Here is a 16,579-nt window from a genome sequence, read left to right on the forward strand (position 1 = left end):
TCACAAGCATAAGTGTATAATATATGGACCACCGCATTCCAGGGGGCGCTGTGAAGCCCCTCTGCTCCCTAGGGCTTGGGCCCTAAGAAGCAAAATATTTACATTAATTTCTGTTTTAGCCATGGTTTTTGCAGAGCTCAGTATTTAAAAGTTTCTAGAACAGTGATTCCCAACCTTTTTCAACTCGCGGCCCACACAACTAAATACATATGTTTGCGCGGCCCACTGCAAAAAAATTAACTGTCCCCGCTATTGTTGGCATAATAACTTAGTACTCAGAAGCTAGCAGCAAATATATCTAAGATAAATTGGCGGTTTATTCTTAAACCAATCAGCGAGCTCGAATAGTGAAAGCATAGTGACAGTTTAATATTTATTTTTTGTTATTTAATTATATATATGAAATGTTGTTATTTTATGACTTTTATTTTTACACATATTTACAATATTATTATTTCTTTTAATAGTAATTGGCGGCCCACCTGCAATACCATCGCGACCACAGGTTGAACCACAGGTTGAAAACCACTGTTCTAGAACTTATGTTGAGAGAATATATTGATTAATGCCATTTTAAAATCCGAGAGCTTTTGGTAATTATATAAATACCAAAATAGAAATATTATATATATAAATATAATATAATGTAGGATATTTATATTGACTGAATATAACTATTTAAATTTATTCACAATATATCTTGAAAAATAATGTTTTGCGTTTGTTGTTGACTCATGTCAGCACAGACTGCCGTTTCCTGCTGTTGGAGTGAACTTGGTGAAGTGGCTTCCTGTTGCAAAGCTGACAATCGACGGTTTTTTGTTTTTGTCCTACGAAAATAAAGCTTTCAAATATGTTGTTACATCTGATACACATTATCATACCATATATTGACGCAGTATAGAGACTTGTCAACAAAGAAAGTGACAGTAAATCTATGTACTGATTAATTTTAAAATGACGGAGAATGGGAATTACCAGTAGGCTAGTGTTCTTAAGAGGGATATTACGAGTTTACCTGCAGGAAGGTGAGCACTGTGCCGAACACACACACACACACACACGGACCGGCGCCTCCCTTCATCGACAGTTTCTCCCTCCCCCAACCAACATGGATCATCGGAGTCCACCTGCAATTTTTATTCAAGGTTACTCCGTTTTATTCTAAGGTATCTAAAACATTACAGTCTCTTTTAAAAGTCAGCCAGGATTTTCGATGAAACCATTAAGTGAACAATGTAGCGAGCATCCGAAGAAAAGCGCCGAGGAGATGCAGAGTGAGGAGACGAGAAACGCACCTGGAAACGGTGTGACTGTGAGCACAGAGCCTACTAGAGAGGTACTTCAAATACACTCATACTTATTTTAAACGAGAACATTTCATGTTTTGATGTTATTTGAGTTTCGAAAGGAATTTGGAGTCGTTTGAACACTTGTTGGCTTGCAGGTCTGTCGAGGTAACACAACTCGTCTGTCCTCATTCCTGTTCATGGCTGCGTTTCAAAACTCTTTGTGTTGTAGCTTATATATAAATTAAATATTAGTTTTTATTATTAAATATGAGTTAAGGAGTACTTCATCCAAAAATGACAATTCTGACATTATTTATTCATCCCCATTAGGTTCCAAAAATGTTTTTAGGGTTGTTGTTTCAGTCACCCTTTTATTGCATATTCTTTCCATACAATAAGTGAATGGGGACTCCTGTTCATTTTTTGTATATACCATACCTTTAGGACTCGCTTACATAATTTAATGTAAGCATGCATTTTGTCAGAATTATAGGCAACCATAAAAAAACAAATAATTATTATGAATATTATTGATAATATTATTAATATTTATATGCTGAAAAATGCCTGCAAATTATGTCATTGTGTGCCTTGTTCAGTAGCGTGTCATCCACGTTCCTTTAGCAATCAAGTTACTTTCCTTTTGGCTCACTTGGATACACACTACACTGACCAAACTGACCATTAGTTCCTCAATTTGGACTGCATAGTAGTAGTACAGATGAGAAGATAAATAATGTAAACTATATTTAAAAAACCCTAGGCAAACTTTGGTGTTAAGAAAACCATGTTGAAGTAGTTTTAAAAGCTAGAAGTTTAAAGGTTTTAAGGGCAGATAGGTAGCAGTGTTCATTTTGACATCACATTTTAGTTTTTAATTTTAGTTCTAGATATTCTGGATGACAAAGGAGTGTGCTGTTGATCGGTTATGTGGTTGTGTTTGATCAGAGATCATACGTTTTGAATGATCTTCTTGACAGAATCCAGCACAGCAGAATGGTGTTGTGTCCTCTCATGATGGCATCAGTCCTGTATCCCAGACTCAAACTGAGCTCCAGCCTCCATCCTCTGCACCAGCTCCTCCTGCTCAGCCTCCCAGAGATCAGTGGGGTGGCAAATATGAATTTCTGCTCTCCTGTATTGGCTACTGTGTTGGACTGGGAAATGTTTGGAGGTTCCCCTACCTCTGCTACCGAAACGGAGGAGGTGAGTGACTGTACAGTAAATTTGAAAGCTAATCTGCTAGGATGTACAAAATGTATGATCCACGTTGTAAAACACAAGCTATTTTGTAAAGGTATGGTCACTTTTTCAGTAAAATTCAGTCATTTTTATAGGAATCCAGACAATCAGGGCCAAAATGTTTTGGAAAAAAAATGTTTTAGCACATCTGATCTCTTCTGGAAGCAGATTCCAACAGCGGGCAGCATAATAACATAAAAGCTGACTCCCCTTGTTTTGTGTAAACCCTAGGTATTTCTAACTGATGCGATCCTAATGATCTGAGTACTCTGTTAGGTTTATATTAAGTGAACATATCTGCGATGTATTTAGGTCCTAGGCCATTGAGTGAGTTATAAATATTTAAAAGGACTTTAAAATCAATCCTAAATATTACTTAAAGCTGTAAGGACCTGAGGACTGGTGTGATATGCTCAGATTTTCTGGTTCTCCTCAGAATCCTGACAGCAGTGTTCTGGATGAGCTGCAGCTGTCTAATGGTCTTCTTGTGAGGCTAGGTAAATCTGGGTGTCATCAGCAAAGCTGTGATAGGCAATTTGGTTCATAAACAGGCTAAACAAGAGCAGTGCAAGAATTGAGCCTTGTGTCACATAATAACCTCTCCCTTCTAAATATGACCTGAACCATTTGAATACAATCCCAGAAAGCCCAACCCAGTTTTCCAGTCTCTGTAGAAGTAGGTTATGCTCGACAGTGTCAAACGCACCACTAAGATCTAGTAGTACCAGCACTGATAATTTGGCAGGCAGCCATATCACCCTGGAGCCCAAGACTGGTTTCCCACTGAAGCTAAGCAGGGCTGAGCCTGGTCAGTACCTGGATGGGAGACCTCCTTAGAAAACTAGGTTGCTGCTGGAAGAGGTGCTGGTGAGGGCAGCAGGGGGTGCTCACCCTGTGGTCTGTCTGGGTCCTAGCGCCCCAGTGTAGTGATGGGGACACTATACTGTCAACCAGCACCGTCCTTCAAATGAGACGTTAAACCGAGGTCTTGACTCTCTGTGGTCAGTAAAAGATCCTTAGTAAGGATCCCTCGGCATCCTGGCTAAATTCGCCCATTGTCCTATGACCATCATGGCCTCCTAACAATACCCATATCCGCTGATTGGCTTCATCACTCTGTCTCCTCTCCACCAGTAAGCTGGTGTGTGGTGGGCGTTCTGGCACAATATGGCTGCCGTCACATCATCCAGGGGGATGCTGCACACTGGTGGTGGATGAGGAGATACCCCCTCACAATGTAAAGCGCTTTGAGTGCCTAGAAAAGCGCTATATAAATGTAATGAATTGGGTCTTTCATGTGTGAAACTGGATGTTTGGTCTCTCTAAGCTGAAATCCTGCACTTTGTCCAACCAACCAAAACCAAAAACCTTTCCCTGTAGTAGGGAGGAGGGCACATTCCTCTTTAAACCACTGAAACAAATTAGCCCAGACCATGAAGGCCCAAAAAAAGAAGAAATTTGCAATGTAAAGATGGTTATACAAATGAAGAGACCTGTTCATGGATTCTTGGAGGGTAGAAAAGCAGTGTAATTTCCTTGAGCTGGACTTAAAGGTCCCGTTTTTCATGCTTTTTTGAAGCTTTGATTGTGTTTACAGTGTGCAATATAACATGTGTTCACGTTTCGCGTGTAAAAAAACACAGTATTTTTGAACAAATTCACCTATCTGTATACCGCTGTTTTCACGGTCATAAAAATGGGCTGATGACTTCCTTGTTCTATAAAGTCCCTCCTTCAGAAATACGTTCTGATTGTGCCAGCGATTCCTGTGTTGTGATTCGACAAAAGGCTTAGCGCACGCTGCCCTCCTGGAAATGCGATTGGGCTAGTTTTGGACTAGTTTTGAGAAGCAAGTGGGCAGCATTTGTTTTGAAAACCTGGCAATCCTGATCTGAACCATAGACAGTAAAAGAATGCACGTGCTGGAGATGTACTTATAATCACAGGAGCATTTTTACTGACGAGATGCCAAACAAAGATGATTGGACTCCGAGATGAAAATAACAGCGTTTCGACGACATGGCGACAAACACAAACGCAACTCTTCCTCTTCTCCGTCAGAGCGCAACAAGGCCACGCCCCCCTGTTTGTGTATCCATGTGGGCGGAGGTTAGACAAAAAACTGTTTTAGTGACGTTATTACTGCAGGAACTAGAGGGATGTAGTCCAAACTGGTCGTTTGTTGTAGGCGAATTCTGTTAAATAAAATATCTCGCTTGGCATTGAACTTTGATCTTTAGAATTTTACAGATATTATTTATACTCTAACAACAACATTACACACTAACTACTGTAAAGTTTAAAACATGGGATCACAAAGAACGGGATCTTTAAACGAGATTCAATGTATTATGTTTTATGTTAAAATAGTTTATTCTTAAAAATGAGAGACTCTAATTGACAATTATGATGAAGAGACTGAATAAATTGTAAAAAAAAAAAAAAACAGGACAAATTTCATGGATTGGCAAACAACACTTTGAAAGATCAACTCCGAACCAAGCTAAATACCAGAATTGAAACCAATGAGAGCCGTTGGTATGTGAAAGTGTATACTGAAATCGCTCCCTTTCTCTTACATATTACACACCAAAATATGCATACACACAGAAACACACACTGTTGTTTCAGTTCTGTTCATGAAATGATTAGTTAAATCCAGACTTAAAAATTCAGAACAGAACGATTTGCAATATATATTCTATTTGTAATATTGTTTTTTTATGGTTTTAGACTTTATTTGATGTGAAATGTGTGAATAATACAAAGATGGGAAAAATCTCATCAACAAATGCCTGTGATTTAGGAATGTGGAGTCACTGGCACAAATGACATAATTTGGCATTCTGATTTAGTGGTTTCATGCACATGCTTCAACTTGTTGAGCTGTGGTGCTTATGCGGGTGAACTTTGAATTTAACTCATATTTTTCAAATCCAACCTCCTCATTCCATCACTTCCTGTCTTGTGTTTACTGTTGGTTAAACATCCAACAATAAATATTAACAAAATTAATAAAATAAAAGTATATATATATAAAACAAGTTTATGAAAGCATGAATCTTGACTGGTTGCAGGTGTTTTTCTCATCCCATACTTCATCATGCTCTTCTTCACGGGAATGCCTCTCTTCCTCATGGAGCTCAGCCTGGGCCAGTATGGAGCCGCAGGTCCCATCACCGTCTGGAAGTGCTGTCCCCTCCTCAAAGGTCGCAATATACATGTAATTCATCAATTCAGTGGCTTAATCATGATTTGTAAATTGGGCTGTGATTTATCTAAATTTGGTTTTGAGATATATTCATTATTCAAAGTCTCGTAGCTCCACTTTGCATAAAAAGTAAGAATTAATTGTCCCCCTATTTTGTAATAATCAGTAATTAAGTACAGGGCTAAACATGTGGAAAAGACTGTGTTGTCCTGTTCTCTTTGCAGGGATTGGTATAGGGATGTTGTGTGTGTCCATTCTTGTGTGTCTCTATTATAATGTCATTATCGCTTGGACATTCTACTACCTGGGCAGTTCTTTCCAGAGTCCTCTGCCCTGGTCATGTGATGCTCTTCATAACATTCCCTTTTGTCGAGTAAGTCTCACTTGTCTCCTAGTAGGTTTACATGGAATTTTAAACAACTGATTATTATCTACGTTATCATCCAGATGAATCAAATTTGTCTTTGTTTTCTCTACAGAACAGAACTAATGTCACACAAAGCCCCTCTGAAGTCTTCTGGAAGTAAGAATTTGCAATTATTTAGGGGTGCACTGATATTGATATTGGTTCATTGCTGTTATAAGATTTATGAATGTGATTTATTCCTTTGGTTTCTATACCCAGTATTGAAAAAAGTGTTATTGCTGCATCCCTACAATTATTATTTTTTCTCAGTTACTTTATATACATTTACTAAACTAGTCTGTAAATTACATTCCTTCAGAAATAAATACAATTAAATGAAAATGTATTTTAAAATAATTCAAATAAAAGCCAATACATTATTTTTGATTAATTTAATTTGAATGATTACATTTTGTGTTTAAGTAAAAGTGTTGTAGTTTGTAGAAATGTTTGAATTGCTGGAAAAGTTATAAACTAAATTATTGCCGTAATCAAAGCTTTCCACAGAAATTTCGCATTTTACAATGAGGTTAAATTTGGTAACATTACTTTTCATGGCTTTATGAATTTAAAAAATAAAAATAAAATGTGTGTGTGTGTATATATATATATATATATATATATATATATATATATATATATATATATATATATATATAAAATAATTAATATACTATTGTTTGTGAATTCAAATTCATTCATAATGTGATTTTGTTAATTTATAACTTTAAATGTTAAATATGTTTATGTTGACATTAACATTAATCTGTACTACTGTTAGGGTTAGTCAGTAAGATTTTTTTTTTAAAGAAATTAATACCTTTATTCAAAATAATTCCTTTACTTCCTTTACTAAATAAATGTATGAAGTACATCCTGAAAAAATGTATCGTGATTTACACAAAATATTGCGCACCAGATCAGATCATCATAAAGGATCATGTGACACTGAAGACGGGATCTAATAAGTTTCTGAATGTTACTGTTTTTACTGTATTTTGAATCAAATAAATACATACTTGATGAACATAAAATACTTATTTTAAAAACATATAATAAATCTTTCATTAATATACAGTATGTTAATTAATGCTGTAAAATATTGTTTGTTGATTGTCATGCCCACCTTCATTAACTGCTGTTATCAAATTAGTTTTGCTCATGTTTCACATTTGTTCACATCCTTGTATCTAAAAATACCACAGTTAGTGGTGTGATAAAGTACAGAAAACATGCGTTCAAGTCCAAAGTACTGCTGCTACTGACACATACAGACCTGTAAAATCTATTCTAGTATTATGTGGTTGGATTAATGCTAATGTACCACAAACCCACACCTGAAACACACTCTGAGACTGTTAACATGTTATGAATCTAATGACCTAATTCTTGAATCTTTGTGTGTTTTTTTGTGTGTTCAGTGAAAAGGTTCTGGGTGTAGTGTACAGTAAAGGGCTGCATGATCCCGGTCCAGTGCGTTGGCCTCTAGCTCTGTGCTTGCTGGCTGCCTGGGTCGTCATTTTCCTTTGCATGCTCAAGGGCATTCGCAGCTCTGGCAAGGTGAAACCTCACCCAGACACACCTGAAAGCCTTACAGAGATCCACAGCACATCCAGCTGGCTTTTTTCCCAATAGGAAAATAGGTGTAGACCAGTAGGCCATTTTAGTATCATTGAGAGACAGTTTTTATTAATATTTAGATTTTCTTTGTTCATTTTTATTTTTACATTTAAAGTTTGAATAATTGTATTATTTATTTATTTATTTTAACCATGTTTATATAGTGTTTGTGAAATGTTTATTTCAATTTTAGTTTTAGTTATTTTAGTACATCAAGTGGTAACTCTAGTTTGGGGACCATTCTCACTATTAACTCATTGCTTTTTAGCATGCATATTACTAGCACATTAGCTGTTTATTAAAGCAGATATTAATGGGTTATTCTGCATGGCCGTATTTTTATATCCATTAACCCTACTCCATGCATAAACTTAACAACTACCCTACTAACTATTAAAGTTGAAAATTTGAAAACTAGCTAACAGAATAAAAAAAAAAATAGGTATATTTTTTATATTTTATTTTATTTACATGTATTTTAAGTGAGTGAGTAAGTGACGTGACATTCAGCCAAGTATGGTGACCCATACTCAGAATTTGGCTCTGCATTTAACCCATCCGAAATGCACACACACACAGAGCAGTGAACACACACACACTGTGAGCATACACCCGGAGCAGTGGGCAGCCATTTATGCTGCGGCGCCCGGGGAGCAGTTGGGGGTTCGATGCCTTGCTCAAGGGCACCTAAGTCGTGGTATTGAAGGTGGAGAGAGAACTGTACATGCACTCCCCCCACCCACAATTCCTGCCGGCCCGGGACTCGAACTCACAACCTTTCGATTGGGAGTCCGACTCTCTAACCATTAGGCCACGACTCCCTCTTTTACGGTTATGGAATTGTTTTTTTATGGTTTTAGTTTTAATTAACTTTACTAACCCTGGTGTGGACTTCATACGAAGCCATTTCAGAGCAGATGAGAATACGCTCTACACACAAAAATGAATTTCCCATCTTTCCTCTGATGTCAGGTGGTGTATGTGACTGCCACCTTCCCCTATTTTGTGCTGGTGGTCCTCATCATCAGAGGGGCCACCCTTGAAGGCTCTTTAAATGGTATCGCCTTCTACCTCACTCCAAACTGGGCCCTTTTGGCTAATGCACAGGTACAATTTCCTAAACAACACCATTTAAAAAAATATTGCTGCAGTTTCCCATTCTCTTCAGTTCTGTATTGTATTTCATTCTGATTGTAGGTTTGGAATGATGCTGCATCTCAGATATTTTATTCTTTGGGCATTGGGGTTGGTGGACTCTTGTCAATGGCATCATACAATAAATTTGACAATAATGTCATCAGGTGAGGCTTTTTACTGTGGGAAAACACTTTGTTTTTGTTTGCTTTTATCAGCTGAAATATTACTTTTAATCTCAAATAATTTTTCATCTCGCAGGGATACTCTAATCATCACCATGGGGAACTGCGGTACCAGTTTTTTTTCAGGATTTGCCATTTTCTCTATCCTGGGTCATATGGCTTGGAAGAAGGGTGTGCCTGTGGGTCAGGTGGCAGACTCAGGTATGTCCTGTTTAGACTGTCATGTTACTTCCCTCTCTTCTGACATCCTGAGTAGTTCAACACACTAGCACTATGATTTACAGTCACTTAAAATGTTTTAATATCCTTGAAGTTCCAAAACCAGTGCATCATTTGTAATTTTTAAGAGTGTTTTTGATTGTATTTTTCTTGCTAGGTCCTGGTCTGGCGTTTGTTGCCTACCCAGAAGCTCTTGCTCTTCTCCCTGGATCAGTGTTTTGGTCCATTCTGTTTTTTCTCATGCTCTTTATGCTGGGAGTGGATACACTGGTAAGATGCTGGCATTTACATGGCTGCATTTACAGTATTTAAAAAAAATATTTAAAAGAATCCTGTCATAGCGAGGCTGAATTTTTTTCTGGAATTTTCTTAGTATTTTTTGTAGCCCTTACACTAGTCAAAGTATTTTGTAACATTATAAACGTCTTTACTGTCACTTTCGATCAATTTAATGCCTCCTTTCAGAATAAGTTTGCATGCATAAGAATAATTATTTAAATACACAATATTTTAGTTGAATTCAAAAGACTGGAACCTGACACAAATCTTCTGCCCATTTATGTCTATAAAAATGTAAGCAAAATTAATAATGAATGACTGGAAAGATTATAAGAAAAGTCCTAATTAATCAAAAAGTGTGGGAACTGTGTATAATATGAATCCAAGTGATCAGTTTTCAGTGTTTTCAGATTATATACATTATTGAAAGAAACATCAGTGCTTAGGAAACAGATTTGTCAAGAGATGTGTGAAATAACCATGTACATACTGTACAACTGCACAGCTCATTACTGAGCTACAACACTCATTTAGTGCATGAACTCACAGCGGTTTTCCTTCCTCTGTCTTCACCTGAAATTCCTATTTGCTTCTTTGTGTCTCAGATTTCAGTTTCTATCCATGTATTGCCAAAACATTAGTTTGTTAAAGGCGATGTGAAAAAAATTACCCTATATTTATATATATATATATATATATACAGTACAGAACAAAAGTTTGGAAACATTACTATTTTTAATGTTTTTGAAAGAAGATTCTTCTGCTCATCAAGCCTGAATTTATTTGATCAAAAATACAGAAAAAACAGTAATACTGTGAAATATTATTACAACTTAAAATAATAGTTTTCTATTTGAATATACTTTAAAAAAATAATTTATTCCTGTGATGCAAAGCTGAATTTTCAGCTTCATTACTCCAGCCTTCAGTGTCACATGTAACATCCAGTCTATCACATGATCATTTAGAAATCATTCTAATATTCTGATTTATTATGAGTGTTGGAAACAGTTCTGCTGTCTAATATATTTGATGAACAAAAGGTTAAAAAGAACTGCATTTATTAAAAATAAAAAGAAATTCTAATAATATATATTCTAATAATATATTTTCTTTACTATAATTTTTTATCAATTTAACACATCCTTGCTGAATAAAAGTATTGATTTTATTAAAAAAAAGAAAGAAAAAAAAATTACTGACCCCAAATTACTGACCAGTAGTGTATATTGTTATTACAAAATATTTATATTTTAAAAACATAACTTCTTTTTTTTTTTTTTTTTTTTTTTTTTTTTTTACTTTTTATTCATCAAAGTATCCTAAAAAAGTATCACATGTTCTGAAAAAATATTAAGCAGCAGAACTGTTTCCAACTTTGATAATGAATCATAATATTAGAATGATTTCTAAAGGATCATGTGATAATGATCCTAAAAATTCAGCTTTGCATCACAGAAATAAATGATAATTTAAAGTATAATAAATTTAAAAACAATTATTTTAAATTGTAATAATATATCACAATATTACATTTTTTTTTCTGTATTTTTGATTAAATAAATGCAGGCTTGATGAGCAGAAGAAACTTCTTTCAAAAACATTAAAAATAGTAATGTTTCCAAACTTTTGGTCTGTACTGTGTATAAATATATATATATATATATATATATATATATAGCTATTATAGTATGTGTACATGTAAATACTGAAAGAATGTCTGCCAAATGCATAAATGCGAATGTGAGAGTAAACCGATGATGGCACACATCGGTCCTTGTGTTGCCCTGAGAGCAAACTAAGGATCTGTTTAGTTTTGTTGATGTAGATGTCAGGGAAACTTCTGTAACCTTTGTTTAATTTTCGCTGAATTGTGAAGTTCTCTCTCTCTCTCTCTCTCCTGCAGTTTGGTAACATGGAGGGGATCTGTACAGCTGTACTGGATGAGTTTCCTCAGCTCAGATCCAATCTGAAGCACAAGACGCTGTTCCTGGCGCTGCTCTGTTTTGCCTTCTATCTCATGGGCCTGCTGCTCATCACTGATGTAAGAGCAACAAACTGACTGATAATAGGATTTAGTAGTTGACATTTTTATAAATACATGTGTCCAGAGTTTAGTAATGTATCTGTAATGTTTAAAATCATAATTCATTATCTTGTCCGTGTTCGTATTGTCCATAAGTGATTCTTTTATTGATATCAATGTTTCTGTTGCCCTAGACTTTCATTTTATTTTGTGTTTTTCCATCACAGGGTGGGATATACTGGTTCACGCTCATAGACTCATTCAGCACAAGCTTTGGTCTCATCATCATTACTCTCTTCATGTGTATTGGCATCTCATTCTTTTACGGTACATTCACTTTTATTTCCTTCTGGGTGATGGGGTAGGGCTTCTGATGAAGGACACAACACACATACACATTTCTACACACATTTCTGCTAAATCAAATTTTCACAGCATTTACATTAAATGAAGAGTTAAAATTGAAATTTTCAAAAATGTACTCACTTTCTGTAACCCAAGAGGTAGATGAGTTTGTTTTTTAATCAGAACAGATTTTTGGAAATTTAGCATTACATCACTTGCTCAGCAATGGATCCTCTGCAGTGAATGGGTGTCGTCAGAATGAGAGTCCAAACAGCTGATAAAAACATAACAATAATACACAAGTAATGCACATGACTCTAGTCCATCAATTAACATCTTGTAAATTAAAAAAAAAAAAATGCTTGTTGTAAGGGGAAAAAACATCTTGTCTGAATCAGGAGATAAATATGCACAGACCTATTTCACTGTTTACAAGTACAGTTTTAAACAAATTTGTCAGTGCATTTTGATGTGAGAAGAATCATTAGGTTCTGTCATTCAGAAACATGGCTTTTCATACCACTGCTATGCTGATGACACTCAACTCTACCTCTCATTCCATCCTGATGATCCCACGGTAGCTATTCGCATCTCAGCTTGTCTAACAGACATTTCTTCCTGGATGATGGACCATCACCTTCAACTCAACCTTGCCAAGACAGAACTGCTTGTGATTCCATCGTTTCATCACAATTTCACCATCAAGTTAGGCTCATCAACCATAACTCCTTCAAAAACAGCCAGAAACCTTGGAGTTATGATTGATGATCAGATGACTTTCTCAGACCACATTGCTAAAACTGTCCGATCCTGCAGATTTGCTTTATTCAACATCAAGAAGATCAAGCCCTTTCTTTCGGAACATGCTGCACAACTCCTTGTTCAAGCTCTTGTTCTGTCCAGGCTGGACTATTGCAATGCCCTCTTGGCAGGACTTCCAGCCAGTTCTATCAAACCTTTACAATTAATCCAGAACACGGCAGCAAGATTCATTTTTAATGAGCCTAAAAGAATACACGTCACACCTCTGTTTATCAATTTGCACTGGCTTTCTATAGCTGCTCACATAAAATTCAAGGCATTGATGTTTGCCTACAAAACTAGCACTGGCTCTGCACCCATTTACCTAAATTCATTACTTCAGATCCATGTGCCCTCTAGTTGCTTGCGTTCTGCACGTGAACGTCGCTTGATTGTGCCATCCCAAAAAAAGCACAAAGTCACTTTTACAGACTTTTTAATTAAATGTTCCCTCCTGGAATGACCTCCCCAACTCAATCCGAGCAGCTGAGTCCTTATCCATCTTCAAGAATCAGCTAAAAACCCATCTCTTCCATCTTTATTTGACCCTCTAACTTTAACACTCACTATTCTAATTCTATTCTTAAAAAAAAAAAAAAAATTCTATTTCCTTTTTATTTATTATATTATTTAAAAGCCCTTGCTACGTGTACTGTGTTTAAGCTAACTGAGACTTGTTATAGCACTTGTATATCATTGCTCTTTTGTTGTTTTTGATTGCTTCCAATGTCCTCATTTGTAAGTCGCTTTGGATAAAAGCATCTGCTAAATGACTAAACGTAACCTAAACGTTAGACAACAGGGACTTTTTCACTGGAGCAAGTGCTATTATGGGTTATGGACCGCAAGCAACTGTTTAAATTTAAAACACCTTGATAGATTTGTCATAAACAAAAAGCTTTTCTCTTCGCAAGATGTCACAAGAATGAATCAAAATAGGATTAATTGATAGACTGGAGTTGTGTGGATTACTTGTGGATCATTGTGATATTTTATCAGCTGTTTGGACTCTCATTCTGACGGCACCCATTCACTGCAGAGGATTAATTGGTCAGCAAGTGATGTAATGCTAAATTCTCTAAATCAGTTCCTATGAAGAAAAAAACCCTCATCTATATCTAGCATGGGCTGAGGGTGAGTAAATTTTTAGCAAAACAAATTGAGGTTTAATTTATTTCAGATACACCTGCCTTAAATGGCACATAAAAAACAAACTGGAGTTTATTGCTTTACCTGTACGTCAGTCACAGTGTTTCCTTGTATAAATATCACATCTTTAGCGTCTGCTAAATAATAACAACTTCTCGGTCATGTCCATGTTAGCTGCAGTTCTTTATAGGTGAAGTGACTGCACTCTGTGATATATATATATATATAATATTTGCATATGCTGATGTAATTGCAGGGGTGAACCAGTTCTGCCAGGACATTGTGGATATGATCTGTCACTGTCCTCCCTGGTGCACAAAACTGCTATCTTACTTCAAAGCCTGCTGGGTGGTTTTCACCCCCTTCCTGCTGACGGTGGGTGTCCTGTTTTTGGTTTGGTTTATTGGAATCACCTTCAAATTTTAATATGTAGTGATGTATGTTATGTGGTTTCTGTTTAAGATGAACAGTTCTATAATTGTAAATGTTAAATGGACATATTCATATATAGGGGTTTGAGTAGAATCATACTGCAGTACAGTCAGAAGCTTGCTTTCTGCTGCAGTCTGTCCTGCGTCCAGCGTGATGAATAATTCAGTTGCTGAGACACAGAATCACACGAACAGTGATAGTCCCATTCACAGACCGAGGCCTCCGTCCTTATATTCAGAATGGTAAGAGATTGTTTTCTCTGTACAGTTCATCCTGACCTACATCTTCATCGAGATGTACCGAACATCTTTGCACTATGGCGCCTATGTGTACCCAACCTGGGGCAAAGCGTTGGGCGTCTGTATGGGTGCCTTCTGCTGTCTTCAGATTCTCATCTGGGCCATAGTGGCTGTCAGTAAAGAGTCCGGCACTCTTAGAGATGTAAGTCCCTTCAAAAATACCATATTTCTTTATATACTCAAGGTCGGTAAGATTCAAAGAAATTAATACTTTTATTCAGGAAGAATGCATAAGATTAATCAAAAGTGACAGTAAAGACATTTATAATGTTACAAAAAAAAATTCAATTTTCAAATAAATGTTGTTCTGTTGACCTTTACTCATCAAAAAATCCTGAAAATAATGTATCACGGTTTCTACAAGAATGTTAAGCAGCACAACTGATTTAAACATTGTAATAATTTTGAGTAGCAAATCAGCATATTAGAATGATCTCAAGGATCATGTGACACCAAAGACTGGAGTAATGCAATAAAAACTCAGCTTGGCCATCACATCAATAAATGACTTTTTAAAACATATTAAAACAGAAAACTTTAAATTCTAAAAATATTTAACCTTATTCGTGGCTTCACTGTCAGCATAAGCAGCTTCTTTCAAAAACATAAAAAATTATCTTATTATTATAATTATTATATTATATTATTATAATTATTCTTATTATTATATATATATATACACACACATGCATATATTTAGATATATAGATAGGTGTGTGTGTGTGTGTAAAATTTTTATATTAATTATTATGTTATTAATGTAATTTTAGAATCATTTTATAATAACTATTGTGTGGCTGAGTTATTTTTTCTTATTTACAATTGTAGCTGCAGGTTTGTGTGTGACATGTTCATTCTGACATATGTTTCTCGTGTTCAGCGCTTCCAGAAATCCATCCGTCCCCTCAACTCCTGGCGTGTTAACAACATAAACACGACCTCTCAGGATCAGCACGTGGAGCCCCAGAGAGTAGAGGGACCATTCACGGTTAACCTGACTGAAGCGGACTTCACCTCCATGAACTGGGAGGCCATTAGCGAGGCATAACATTGCCCCGAATGTTGGGAGGTGGTACTGAATCTCAAAAAGACAAGTACGGGTGAGGACTTTGGTTTGAAGAATTATACACTCGGCCTCACCAGTCCAGCTGGACTGAAATTAATTGACTCTATTATTATTTTTTTATTTATGCTCATTGCTCATTTGACATAGTACTGGGCCTTAGACCAAAGCCAGAGACAGAGAAGTGCACAAGACATTTGGATTCTTTGGCTGAATTCTTGAAGGATTCCATTTCATGCTGTTCATCTAGCCTTTTCATCAAAGAGTGTATAGGCTTATTTTATAAGGTAACAGGCCTAGTTACATGATATGAGCCAGGTCAAATCAAATTAGGTCAATGCCTTTAGGAGACATTGTTTAGCGAAACAGAACTGATTTGATATAGTAAAAGTTCACATGAATAAAATAAAATGTAGTACCAGAGGCATTGTAAAGTCTCTTTAGAATGTTTCTATAATTAACTTTTTAAAGTGCCACAAATCCAGCAAATAAAATCAAAATGGCTTCACGAGTTGTTCTCAGCTGAAGCGGTTTGTTTACCATGGGCAGATTCAGCTTATTTCAGTCGTCTATCAAGTCTGTGCAAACTTTGAATAAAGCAAACTTCCTTATGACCGAGGAGGCTCTGAAACAGGTTTGTTTATTCAGAACACTATGGTAACAATGACAAACCTGCCTTTGTTTGGGGCTTTGTTGTGGACACTAACTCATTACGCTATCTTGGTTCAGATGGTTTCTCTGAGTGTGCCGAGCCATTTAATGTTCTGCTCCACAGTGGCTGATGCAAACAAACCTTCAGCAGATGTTAAATACAGCAGAGAAATGTGTACAGAGTGCACTGGCAAAAAAAAAAAGCTCTGGTATTTATGGTATCTG

General features: G+C 36.1%; 1 protein-coding gene across 1 annotated transcript; it reads left to right on the top strand.

The window, feature by feature from the left end:
- The first annotated feature begins 969 nt into the window (after positions 1-969).
- Positions 970-16,317, top strand: LOC132130969 (sodium-dependent proline transporter-like). The gene is made up of 15 exons (XM_059542867.1): positions 970-1,339; positions 2,273-2,498; positions 5,612-5,743; positions 5,970-6,118; positions 6,225-6,268; positions 7,573-7,711; positions 8,744-8,878; positions 8,969-9,072; positions 9,167-9,291; positions 9,467-9,579; positions 11,495-11,632; positions 11,842-11,941; positions 14,166-14,284; positions 14,609-14,782; positions 15,521-16,317. Exons 1-15 carry the CDS (start codon positions 1,217-1,219, stop codon positions 15,686-15,688), a joined length of 1,989 nt encoding a protein of 662 aa, XP_059398850.1. The 5' UTR covers positions 970-1,216; the 3' UTR covers positions 15,689-16,317.
- Positions 16,318-16,579: the final 262 nt, after the last annotated feature.

The sequence above is a fragment of the Carassius carassius genome, chromosome 47, assembly GCF_963082965.1.
Source record: "Carassius carassius chromosome 47, fCarCar2.1, whole genome shotgun sequence".
NCBI lineage: Eukaryota > Metazoa > Chordata > Actinopteri > Cypriniformes > Cyprinidae > Carassius > Carassius carassius.

Bases quoted from the DNA above. Each gene is read 5' to 3' on its own strand.
- LOC132130969 (XM_059542867.1), top strand. From the start codon at position 1,217: ATGAAACCATTAAGTGAACAATGTAGCGAGCATCCGAAGAAAAGCGCC. The intron at 1,340-2,272 runs GTACTTCAAATA...TCTTCTTGACAG, and splicing joins GCACAGAGCCTACTAGAGAG to AATCCAGCACAGCAGAATGG. The intron at 14,285-14,608 runs GTGGGTGTCCTG...TTCTCTGTACAG, and splicing joins TCACCCCCTTCCTGCTGACG to TTCATCCTGACCTACATCTT.